This window comes from Watersipora subatra, chromosome 4 (assembly GCF_963576615.1).
Source record: "Watersipora subatra chromosome 4, tzWatSuba1.1, whole genome shotgun sequence".
NCBI classification, from domain to species: Eukaryota; Metazoa; Bryozoa; class Gymnolaemata; order Cheilostomatida; family Watersiporidae; genus Watersipora; species Watersipora subatra.
In genome coordinates, this window is record NC_088711.1 from 34,173,780 (window position 1) to 34,186,814 (window position 13,035).

General features: G+C 36.5%; 1 protein-coding gene across 1 annotated transcript in view; it reads right to left on the minus strand.

Moving 5' to 3' along the window:
• The window catches only part of LOC137395166 (transmembrane protein 106B-like), a 12,338-nt gene extending 1,645 nt beyond the window's left edge, over positions 1 to 10,693 (minus strand). The window contains exons 1-5 of the mRNA XM_068081993.1: positions 10,419 to 10,693; positions 5,407 to 5,467; positions 4,851 to 5,016; positions 3,368 to 3,567; positions 63 to 116 (exon numbers count right to left, since the gene is read on the minus strand). Of these exons, the coding sequence (XP_067938094.1) occupies positions 63 to 116; positions 3,368 to 3,567; positions 4,851 to 5,016; positions 5,407 to 5,467; positions 10,419 to 10,545 (608 nt within the window). The 5' untranslated portion in view covers positions 10,546 to 10,693. The remainder of the gene's footprint in view (positions 1 to 62; positions 117 to 3,367; positions 3,568 to 4,850; positions 5,017 to 5,406; positions 5,468 to 10,418) is intronic.
• Between the last annotated feature and the right edge of the window lie 2,342 nt (positions 10,694 to 13,035).

Consider the following 13,035-nt stretch of genomic DNA (forward strand, 5'->3'; position numbering starts at 1 on the left):
ACATTAGTATTCATTTAACTACATTTTTACATGTACAAAAGTAGACAAAAGCCATAACTCACTCAAAATCCACTGCTAACTTCCATAGAATAGGTGAGGGCATCTGACATGTCTGCCTGCAATAGCCAGTAGTATAGTGAGATGCTAACTAGAGATACATGACAAGTTTTATAACAATGGTACAACGCCACCACCATGGAGCCTACCACCTTGTTAAAATAAATTCACTTTTTGAGTGCTCCACGAGCGAGACGTCATCGGATTGGCCTCGAGCCGACGCATTACAATAGTAATCCATAAGAGAAAAGAGGTTTGTATCGCTGCTCTGTAGCTAATAAGGTGATATTTGCTATCAACGAACTGTTGAAAATCTATCTTAAAGCAACAATTTTTTTCGATTACAGATGCAACTTGAGAATGTCATGGAGCTAGCTAACATTGGTAAAAGATTAGTTCCAATATTATTTTTGATATTACTGTAAAACCTCTATAAAAAAAACACTTTTATTTGAAGGCCACCTCTTATAAAACGTCCCTATAGAAAAAAGGTTAAAAAAACACCGCCACCTCCTTCCACTTTGACATCCTGTGATCTTTCAGAGCCTATAATAGAAAGTGATCTGTAGAAAAGTGTCAACAAATAAGTACTAATAATGGCTTGGTTACATCAGTAACAATTGTTTCGTTGTTGCTGTAGTAGCTGCCATGGTTTTAGTGACGATGTACCTGAAAGGATCAATCGTCACAATCATCAAAACTACACTCTGATTCAAAGTCACTAAGGTCTAAATCATAACCGTTGTCTACAGATTCGTCCATGATCAGGTGTACAATCTGACCTAAAGACTTTAAATTGTTTTGATGAGCGATGAGAATACTCTTCAGGAATACCATACGACGTAATAGCAGCCTTTGTTATCGCGCATTCTAACTTTTAAAAAAAAAGTTTTAAAATAAAAAGCGGTATGTCCATGTTTTAACTCAAAAGTTTTACAAATTTTTCTCTGAAAGCGACACCGTCGAAATGATTAATAATCATAGCACGCTAATATTTTATAATCAAAGTAGCGCCTTGTTCAACTCGGTCTGATACTTTAACGTACATGAAAAACAGCTTAGCAAAAATGCCGAGGCCAATGGCATTAATGCTGCTCCGCCCGAAGAAGAGTGCGAAATCTAGGCGACATTCACATCACCCATGAAAGGGTAAAACTTATCTTCCCAAAATGCTGACGAGTAAGTCGAAAAATCCAGCGCCACCTTTTACTCGAACGTCACCTCTAATTAAACGCGACTGTAGAAGGGTTTAAAAATACAGCGCTAAGGCATTCAGCTAGAGGTTTTATGGTAAGTTGGGATAAAACATGAAGCAACTGGTTTAAAATACTTGAGTAACATTTGGTACAATCATACAATCATTGATGATCGTATGATTGTCAGCTTAGGTAAATGTTAAACAAGGTACGACATGCCAAACGAGGTACGACATGTCAAACAAGATATGACATGTCAAACAAGGTACGACATGTCAAACAAGGTACGACATGTCAAACAAGGTACGACATGTCAAACAAGGTACGACATGTCAAACAAGGTATGACATGTCAAACAAGGTATGACATGTCAAACAAGGTACGACATGTCAAACAAGGTACGGCATGTCAAACAAGGTATGACATGTCAAACAAGGTACGACATGTCAAACTAGGTGCGACATGTCAAACTAGGTGGAGCATGTCAAACTGCCAACACAGGGGTCAAGGTGGGTAGTCTGCTCATTAAACAAACTAACCACAACTAATCAACATGACTATATGCGCTTCTGTTTCACTTTTCATCTTCAGTGGAATGTGAAACAAAAACAAGTTGGAATAAAGTGCACAAGTTAGCGTATGCTATAAGAAACCCAAACTTATTTATCTCAATGTGCTTCTTTCTCTGACCATGGCAGCAACTTTATAAATGAAAAAACTCAAAAATACACAACTTCAAATTTTTGCAGTTCAAACTATCAACCTTCACACAGTGATATAATAATACTAACAACTGGGCTCACACAGTCATATAATAATACTAACAACTAAGCTCACACAGTGATATAATAATACTAACAACTAGGCTCACACAGTGATATAATAATACTAACAACTAGGCTCACACAGTCATATAATAATACTAACAACTAGGCTCACACAGTGATATAATAATACTAACAACTAGGCTCACACAGTGATATAATAATACTAACAACTAGGCTCACACAGTCCTATAATAATACTAACAACTAGGCTCATACAGTGATATAATAATACTAACAACTAGGCTCACACAGTCATATAATAATACTAACAACAAGGCTCACACAGTGATATAATAATACTAACAACTAGGCTCACACAGTCATATAATCATACTAACAACTATGCTCACACAGTCATATAATAATACTAACAACTAGGCTCACACAGTCATATAATAATACTAACAACTAGGCTCACACAGTGATATAATAATACTAACTAGGCTCACACAGTGATATAATAATACTAACAACTAGGCTCACACAGTCATATAATAATACTAATAACTAGGCTCATCAACAGGCTTTAAGCTTTGTATATCGCTATGAATCAACATGGCATGGAGTGGTTTATTTGAAAAGTATTGGAAAATACCAGATTAAAAATTCCCAAATTTTATACCTTTACATGATCAAACAACATTTAAAAGGTCGAATTGGGTTTGGTGATAAATAAATAAAGGACAAGTGTAGCGGCAAAAACTATGGTTTTTGTGTTTTTCAATATTTTTTTATAGTTCTTTCCACTAAAATGCTCCTGTTGCTAAGTAGCGGACAACAAATGGATTCGCACAATCAAAATTTGACAGTCTGCGCAAAATCTTTCCCTAACATAATTTGAACATAACGATAGTAAATAAGGCAAACGCCAGAACTGATCGCGTAACAGCCAAGCGATGACTAATTATTTTGTTGAGATACAGCATGACAACCTGGCAGCAGGTCTCTTGCTTTCATAGATAACGGATATCACCTACTTTATATTGCCAGATCATCACAAATGAAAAAAGTTTTTGTTTACCTTCACCCGGATTGCTGACCCTAGCAAAACCACTAATACAACGAGTATACTAAACTTATATTACAAATTTACAAATATAATATAAATCATTATGTATAAATTGCAAGGGCAAAAGATTTCGCTTGTTTTTAGTTTTCAGTGTGATTTTCAAAGCTGACACTAGTATTAACATTTCAAAATATTGCTATTTCACCTCTCGGTCTTCGTACATAAACTTCAAGGAGCAAGCTAATACTACAGCGACACTAGTACCGAATAGAGCTTACACCACGGCTGCTGTGTCCCCATTTGCCCCTAGCGTGGCTTCCAAAGTAACATAGTGGAGCCGTGTCGACCGTAGACCAACTGTGACCTGAGTATAATTGGTGCTCGTGTTAAGCTTGGTCTCGCCGTACAAGAGGACAGTCACCTGAAGACTAGTGACTGTCACGGCTTGATAGTTGTTGTTGGTAACATTCACAGGCACCTACAATAGCAAAGCCTACAGTGCCAACTAAATACATGAACTTTAAAATGTTTATGCACGATAGCAGCGCAGTCTCCCATCAGTATCTAATCACATAGCAATTTATTCGATTAGATAAACTGTTCCAACATACTGTTAATATCATGAACATGTTATTAACAGACAACCCAACATGAACAGAGCTCTGTAGTAATGGCCTCTTAATTATTAGTGCTAGCTAGTATTTGTTGAGAGTTGACCAGCCATTTGTGAAATGCGGAACAAAGTATTTCGACAGAGTTGTACGAAATAAGGAATTACCTCCCCAGAATCAGCGAACATGACTCATTATTTCATGCCGAGTGACTGGCCAATAGCTAAACTGCTCATTTCGAGTTAACGATAGCATGACCACTCCTTTACCAACTGCTTATCTCTGCTCACACCAAGTGTGTGAGCAGCCCTTCAGTCTAAGGGTATAAACGCGCTTCTTACAGCTGAGTGCATGTAGTCGGAATGGGGAGGACACTGACTTGTACACACAACATAGGCAGGCAGCCGCTAAGGCAGATCAGTCTGTCTCTATTGGTCACCAATCGCGAGTCGCCGATTCAGCTCAACATGCTGGTGGCAATAAAGAAATGAATGAAACTTCTCTTGCTCACTGCTTTACACTAAGGTACAAAAGGAACAAAGAGTATGAAATACAAAAAGCAATAAAAAAATAGTGGTTAAGGATTACAAATCAACATAATAAATAAAATAGATTATTCATATTTTGTTCAATTTTATAATGTTTGGTAATGCTGTAAAACATAGTGTATTAGTTCACCACTTCCTAATTTTAGTGCGTAAACAATTTTTGTTTAGTTGTTAAATTTCATGAAGTATTTTTGTAATCATAATCGGTTATGTTCACACAGAACTGATCATTCACCTTCCATTTCAACAAACCTTTCAATAAAATTTACTTTTCTATAAATTAACTAATCATCAGACTCGAGGTAGGCTTGGCGAGTGCCACGCCAACATTCGTTTGCTGAAAGCGGATCATGTCGGCGTTTACCTAGACGATATCGCCTCGAAAACGCTAAAAACCCCGCTTGCACGTTTTTACCTTTAGACAGAACAACGTAGGTTTTATATAATAAAATGCTCTCGGTCCAACCATCAGATTCGTCTGAAGAACCTCTTCATGGCATGCAGCCAATATTGCATGAGCCAACTCTAATGTCAACTTGTCAGTGATACAACATGTGATAATAAAAGCATAGATAAGAAGGTATGGCAATTGCCTAGCATACCTGATACCTGACAAACAGGTAGTGTGTGATGTTGTCTTGCGAGAGCACCATTGGAGAGATAGTGTCCAAGTTGGAATCAAGTGTAACCGATCTGGACAGCAGGAAAAAGAGAAGGAGGATACCGATTGTGCCACAGATGAGAATGGAAAGACCCACATAGAGAATGCTGAAAATATAAACTTAACCATTAACTTTAAACATACCATGACGCATCAAATTAAACGAACAGTAATGAAATATAGTAATACATTCTATCAACATAAACCAGAGTCAATATTTTGTAAACTGCGATGACCACTTTGCATACAACAGTTGAACGTTACAGATAACGAAAGAAAACACCACTTGATAATCATGCTGCGCTGTCAGGTTTTCTCGATTTATTGCCGTGTTTGGGTCACAAATTTTTGTTCACCAAGTGAAATAAAAAGTGTTTAATGTTTTGTTTCAAATCTGATTTGATTGGGTCTGAAATGCTTGAAAAACGAGATCAAACTGGTAAGTTAAATTCTCCAACCACATAAAGTTGTGGTTCAGTGCTTCCAGTTTGACTTACGTTTTACGTGGCTTGAGACGCTTATCATTGACTGGGATGAGGGCTACTAGCTCTTCATTCCCTAAATAAAGCAGTGTAAAGGGTACAGCCTGATAGGTAAAGTGTAATAGGTACAATGAATAACAGTGTAGTAGGTGCAGTATAATAGTCAAGGCCTAACAAGTATGTAACAAGTATGTATGAATTAGAGTAGCCCCGATTTTGGTATCGGAATCGGTATCTGTGCCGATATGGGTGTTAAGTATCTGAATCGGTATCGGCCGATCTGTTCTTAAAAAATCTGAAACTTCAGATACTTTTTACAGATCAACTATTTAGCAAAAAACCGTATTTTAGCCTGCTACACTAATAAAAAATCATCAGCTGCAAGCTCCTTACTTTTACCTAATGAATTGCGAGCCTGCCACACAATTTATTTCATGTCTATAGCCTGATCAACACAGCTGAGGAACCTTCTTGCTTTAGTAAGGACGTAATCACAAAGTGTGGTATTTCCCAATTACAACGATACGATTCCTTGCAGTCAATCACGAACAAGATAACAAAGGTGGGAGAGAACAACACAGTGAAATATTTCTATTTACTAGCATTACGAAAGTAATTTAAACAGCTGATGCATAAAGTTATCTATCACTCTTTTGATCCTGACGATACAATGTATCATTTGTATCGTACAAAAAACGGTAACCCCAGTGGCTTAGCGGTATTTAGCTTGTCCACCATCATCTGTGGCAAGTGAGTCCCCCTTCAGTGCGGCTGGCTACATTGATAGTGATAGAAGAGAATTCTTACTGCGAGAAATGAGTCACTAACGGTAATTAAAAGAAACATTGATTTGCTCTAAACTTGTACAAGAGCAGCAGTTTATTCGGCAATAGAAGAGAGACTTCGTTATAACAGAGAGAACTGTACCACTAACAGTAATTACCTTTATTTACAAATTACAAGAAACATGGACTGTTTTGTTACTACACACGGTATGTCAGTATGTGAATATGTGTATATATATATATTCTCAATAAATACAAACAAATAAATACATTAATATTTATATTTTCTTTGCATTATATCTATGTTTGCATAATAAAACTAACAACTATCTATGTACCACAAAAGATCTGAACCGGTATATGAATCGGATTATTTCTCAACAAGAATCGGTATATAGGATCGGTATCTGAATCGGCTGGTGAATTTAGAATCGGGGGCATCTCTAGTATGAATCACTCGTCATGACTCATTATTTCATGCCGAGTGACTGGCCAATAGCTAAACTGCTTATTTCGAGTTAACGATAGCATGACCACTCCTTTACCAACTGCCTATCTCTGCTCACACCGAGTGTGTGACCAGCCCTCTAGTCTAAAGGTGAAAACATACTACGCGATGAATAGCCCGACATTGCGCTGTGCGGCGTTAATCTGCGCTAGATCTCGTTCAGTGAGCTCATGCAAAGTGATAACGCTAGACATTTTCATCACAGCTTTATCGCTGTGTAGCGAGATGCATTTCGATTGGTTGGTTTTTTCCCAGAATGCTATGTTATGGCGGGTAAGTATTTCTTATCGATGTTTACCAATGTACAGCAGCAACATTTTGCTATGTTGTTGCAATCGAAACATCATCAGAACGAACACTGAATTGTTCATAAATTTAATGAAAGAACACCAAGGCCTGTAAGACATAACACACAAAATGTCTTAGTTGAAAACCAACATTTGGACTCAATCGTTGCGCAGGTTGACCATCTTGAGAACGGTAAATATTTAATAAGTTAAATATACAAAACTACTATAAAGTAAACTATATATATATAAATTGTAAAATAGTACTGCTAAAAATAGAAGAATCTTTTTTTCCTATGTCTTCTTGCAGTGTACAATCCGTGAAAGTGAGATAGGCCTAATAACAAAAGCGGAAGATGTTTACGTCGTTGCCTAGACGGCGCCATATTGACTTACCTAAATTTATTAACTACTCTGAAGAAACTAATGATACGAAGTTTTATTGGCAGTTTGTGAGCGTGCCCATTATATCGTTTGCTGGTGAATCGCTCAAGTATGTTTAGGCACACGCCAGCGATATCTCCGCCCTCCTTATGACGCACGCGATAAAATCGCCTAGTTTGCTTGGACCTTAAGGGTATGAACGCACTTCTTACAGCTGAGTGCATGTAGTCGGAATGGGGAGGACACTGACTTGCACACACAATGTAGGCAGGCTGCCGCTAAGGCAGATCAGTCTGTCTCTATTGGTCACCATGTGACCAATAGAGACAGACTAATCTGCCTTAGCCTTAGACTGTGTCATTTTGTAAACTGGTTTATTGTCTTTGATAAAAACTTTGCATATATGTATAGATATATATATATATAGATATATATATATAGATATATATAAACAACAAAGTGTTTCACTGAACTGTATATTTTCACTGGAATTGCGGATCCTATAAGTATATTTTATATTTGAAGTTTTAATATGTGAAAAAATGTGACTCCATTACTGGTTTCAACAGGAAAAGGTGTTAGTTTGCACAAGTAAATACTCTTAGGCCATATACACAATGCCTCAGAATCTAACAATAAACAATTAGATATAACCAACCAAAATCTATACTAATGAAATATATCTTTCTTAATAACAATAAAGCTCCTCTATTTGAATAGCTATTTCCCCGTTGTTCTTGCATACTCTAAAGGTACGGCCACATGTAACGATTTTTTCGTTGATTCTGACCGAAATCACGAAATAAATGAAAAACACAGAATTATTCGGCCGAAAATCACAGAACCGTCAAAGCTGTGCATGCACGCCGAAATCGTCGATGAAACGCTTTTAATTGGCTAAACAAATTATTAGGGAGCACGATGCTAGCAGCGTTTACAATTTCTATAGTCCAAGACACATATCACAACACACAATAAAAATACCAGCGCAATTCGACATAGCACATACGATGCAACTGCCTAGAATGCGCTATTGTTGATTCTTTATGGGTCGGACACTGTAGCTACAAATTGTTTCTTTTTTAATAACAATTTCTTTTTAGCAGCAAGAGTTTCATTTTAGAAAGAGTTGCCATCTTTAGCGCAATCAGGTCAGCTGCATCGTACTTACTATGGCAAATCGCGTTAGTATTTTTTTGCGTGTCGCTTTATGTGCCGCAGACTATAGAAATTGCAAAAGCTGCTAGAATCGTGCTCGCTAACAATTTGTTTAGCCAATTAAAAGCGTTTCGTCGACGATTTCGGTATGCATGCACAACTCAGACAATTCTGTGAATTTCAGTCGAATAATTCTGTGTTTTTCGTTCATTTCGTGATTTCGGTCAGAATGAACGACAAAATCATTACCTGTGGCCATGCCTTGAGACTGTCGTACAAATCTAGATGAGTCATGTTATTCAAATGAAGCGTCATCAGTAGAATGACTGTGATTTCTTTGATATATGCGTTACTATTTGACTTAAAGATTAGCTTCTCCTTTTCGGCTATTCGTATTATACTCATTTCATTCAGCATTGAGCAGCCATCGTTGACTGTATATATATAGGCATACATGTACTGTCAAGTGTATATGTGGTATGTAGTGAATATGTGGTATGTAGTGTATATGTGGTATGTAGTGTATATGTGGTATGTAGTGTATTTGATTAATATGTCCTCAGATTCTGCTAATCGACATGTATGCTGGCTATAATACATGCCTCTATTTTGAAATATCCTAAAGGAATAATATAGATGTTTAGCCAGGAGTTCTGAAGTCTATTAAGATAATTGCTTCCTCTGCAACTCACATTGACATAGTTACCTATTGTAACAATCACATCAAAGTACTCGGTAACATTTTAAATAAAAAGCAATAGACAATCAAAATAGGTTACCATAAACAAACATAAACACTGCACGTGCCATCAGCCTGACGATCAACTAGTTTATGAAATCTGGCTGTGTGCAATCTTCTCCGTCTGCATAGAAACATTTCTTCAGGTAAAGACGTTGTTTGAAGGATTGCTGATGGGCGGCTTTATTAAGTACTACCATCAGACAGACCATAGGGTAGAGACTCTCCCACACTTACATAACTCCCTATCCACAATTCCCATTGAGCATACATGCTATATATATACATTGTATATACATGGAAATATATAGCATCTTCATACTTTCAGAATCCCTTTGTCGTAGCATCTTCTGATACATTCAACCATTCAAATACACCTAATGCTTTTCTTATAAAGATATAATTACTACTAAACTTTTGGATTATTGCTACTATAAAGCGTGCTGATGTAAATTAATAGTAATAAACAACTGGTATAAATTATTAAGAATGTCTCTGAATGAGTCTACTTTTGTGTACGTGCTAGACATATGCTGCCAAGAGAGCCAGATTGAGCTGCCCTTCCTACAACAGGTAGACGGCACTACATAGTAACACATGCTGCGGATAGCAATAGACAACCAAAACATAAAAGTTATCTCTTCCCTGAAAAGTACCAATACACAAAATTGGAAATAGAGAAAGAACAGTTGTTTTGTAATGCATGTGTCCAAGAAAGATACCTTTTTGTGAGGTTGACTTTATGACTGTGACATTACATTTGCTATGTTTACTAAAAAGTTTTTGAAACTACCGATTAAACTGAGAACAAAGAGTCACGTGAAATAAAAACAAATCGCATCAAATTGAATGGCCTTGTTTCAAAAGTCAACAACCGGATCTGCATAAAAATCTTTTTGACAAAAGCTGCATATAAGAGCCCACCTTGACAAATAGACGAATCTGCGTAAAACCCTAAAATAAGGCAACTGGCACGCGGCGTATCTTGGAACGAAGGATAACAAAATAATACAAACCGAGAGAAAAAACGCAAAGGGCCAACTTGGTCTGTTAGTTTTTGAGCAGCGTTAAGGCATTGTCAGAGCAAACATTAGCATGAATACTATTGAAATAACTGCATAGAACTTGTTTTGTTTGCATAAAAATGTCTATTACATCAAGCATACCTCTTTTGATTCTTCCTAGCCCACGGCAAGTTGGACACTCGATCCCATCTCCTAGAAATTCTTCGTATTCGTTAGAATTTCGTTCTCCATGACGACCAGAAGTTTGGATTGATCCACTATCAGACATTGGATTTCTGCTTAATTAATGCGACAATTTTCGACACAACTACGGTCTTTCATCACATTTATGTCTTACAAGTGAGCTCGGTCAACAAGCCGCAAGCGCTGCAGACATCACGTGCATGATACGCTACGAGAAAAACCACGAAATTACAAATTATGTAAGCCGCGAGCCAGTTGACATCGGCAATGTTTGTGGCTACTATGTCATGGCACCCAATCGTAATTATTTGATATACGTCCCATAGTTTTTGATTTCGTGGAATTCGGGTTACAGCATAGCGAGTTGGGTGAGGCGCTTTATTGCAGCAAAACCAATCCTACTGTTATAACTTGTGACTAGATTCCTTGTTTCTTGCGTGTGTAGGCATAGGGTAATCCTTAAACGTCAGCGGAAGAGAACTATTTTAACTTGATAGTTGAATGAGTGCTATTATTTTCCAAGACAAACGTGTTTCAATTTATCAAACTTTTCCGGTGTTTGTAAAAATAATACCGTATATAGCTCTAGTTAAAACAGCTCCTTAATGCTAGCCATGATCAAATGGTTTAATTATGGGTCTATTTAGCTGTTGCAGTGTTTTTTGAGTCGACTTTTAAATTTTTGTTTTGAATTTTTTAACATTAGTGTAAGCCTAACACTCCTAAACGTTCAAGCTTTTGTGTAGATTTTCCACTACTTTCATTGTGAACTGTTGGGCAGGAATTGATGATATATGATGATATAAATATGTAAACTAAAACAGACAGTTTGGCGAACTGTAGTGATCTTTGAGTTTTTTATTTATTTTATAACAGACAATTTAGAATACATTAAAAGAAGCTTCTGTATTTCAAATGGTTAACTCTTTGGTGGGTCAGTCAGTCTTCAAGTCATCTGATGAGAGAAGATGTCTTATAAATGGTAAATCTGATGGTAGAAACCTACAGTGACCCACAGTTTGAAAGGCAGCAGCTTGGCATTTAGACCCTTAACAAATATCAACTGACTATTGTTTACAATGTCCTCAATCCAAGATTACTACATTTGATACATCATGATTAAATTTGCTTTTAGGCCTTTTTAGTCAAGTACAAGCACATATGGAAATTTATATTAAGACAACAAACTTGCTCATTATGATAAAACATAAGAGGTCGCAATCTATAAACATAATGGAACGAACTGCTTCATTTAATTTTATCTCCAAGATACAAACTTCAGCTGTGGACTCATCATTGGACGATCTTATGTATGTAATGTTACTGGTTTTCTCATGTCACATATGAGATATCAGTGTGCATATTAAAGGATCCTAAGCTCTACTACTTTGCGAAATTTCCAAATTTTAATGCTAGTCTCATCCAGCTTGCGTCTAAAGTTATTACAAAAATACAGTAAATCGGTTAATTTTGTATAATAAAAATGTTGCTTAAAATTTTAAGATGATTGAAAAAAATAGTAGTAGGTAGAACAACGATGGCGGTAATGAAGTCAGGATAATGTTGGTTAGTGGGAAGTTAAAAGGTTTCTAGCGAGATGAGGGTGAAAACATTGTCTGAATATACTCAATACTTGTGTAAAATATGCACATACAGATTACTTGCTAAATAATTCAAAACAGATCCGATTACCAAAGCCTTGAATTATTTGCAATGCAACTAGTGAGTCAGACATAGAACCAACAGCAATATCTTAGTACATCTCAGTCATTTTCCATATAGATTCAAACTCCAGTTTACTTGTCTATCATAAGTATTAGTGTGACTGTATCTGTTCAGATTATATATACATGTATGTATAATGTTTTCCTATTATACTGGCTGGTCTCTAATGTATTAGGTTATTGTGTAGCTTATGCTACAATCAATGTTCAATTATGGTTCTCACTAAAATAGATTTAACCAACTGTGCTCTTATTTCAGAACATTGTCCTTTGAGAACGATCTACCAAGTTCGCATTCTTTCGCTCTAGAAATAAGAGGCTAGTTCTATGTATTTATTACACAATTAGCTTAGAAAACACCCTACAGCTATTTTACATGATCAATTAATCTCTTTCACTGTTTTATATTCTCTTGCTTCCTGAAAATTACCATTCAAACAGTAACATTCCTAATCTCAGCAACAGTGACCTGCTTAGAGAGGTCATAAAAATCATTGGGAAAATCTATGGTAGGATCAGATTATTGAATCGTTATTTACATAAGAACTTAGTCAACAGACAGTCATGAGACGTCATATATATTTACAGCCAAACCACTGCCACAACTACAAACAGATTCTTGTGGAACATTTGAGCTATCTGCTTGGTCTTCAGAAATTGTTCCATCAAGAACCATTTCACTTCCTGTCAGTCAGCAAATCTGATCGCAGGTCATTAAAACAGTTTCATGGTTTTATTTGTGCAGCAAAAGAAATGTGAGAACACTAATAAAACATGTCTTCTAAAGGTGAACTTACACTATTGAAGTGATTCAAATAAAAATGGTATCAATATAAAGCTATGACATCAAG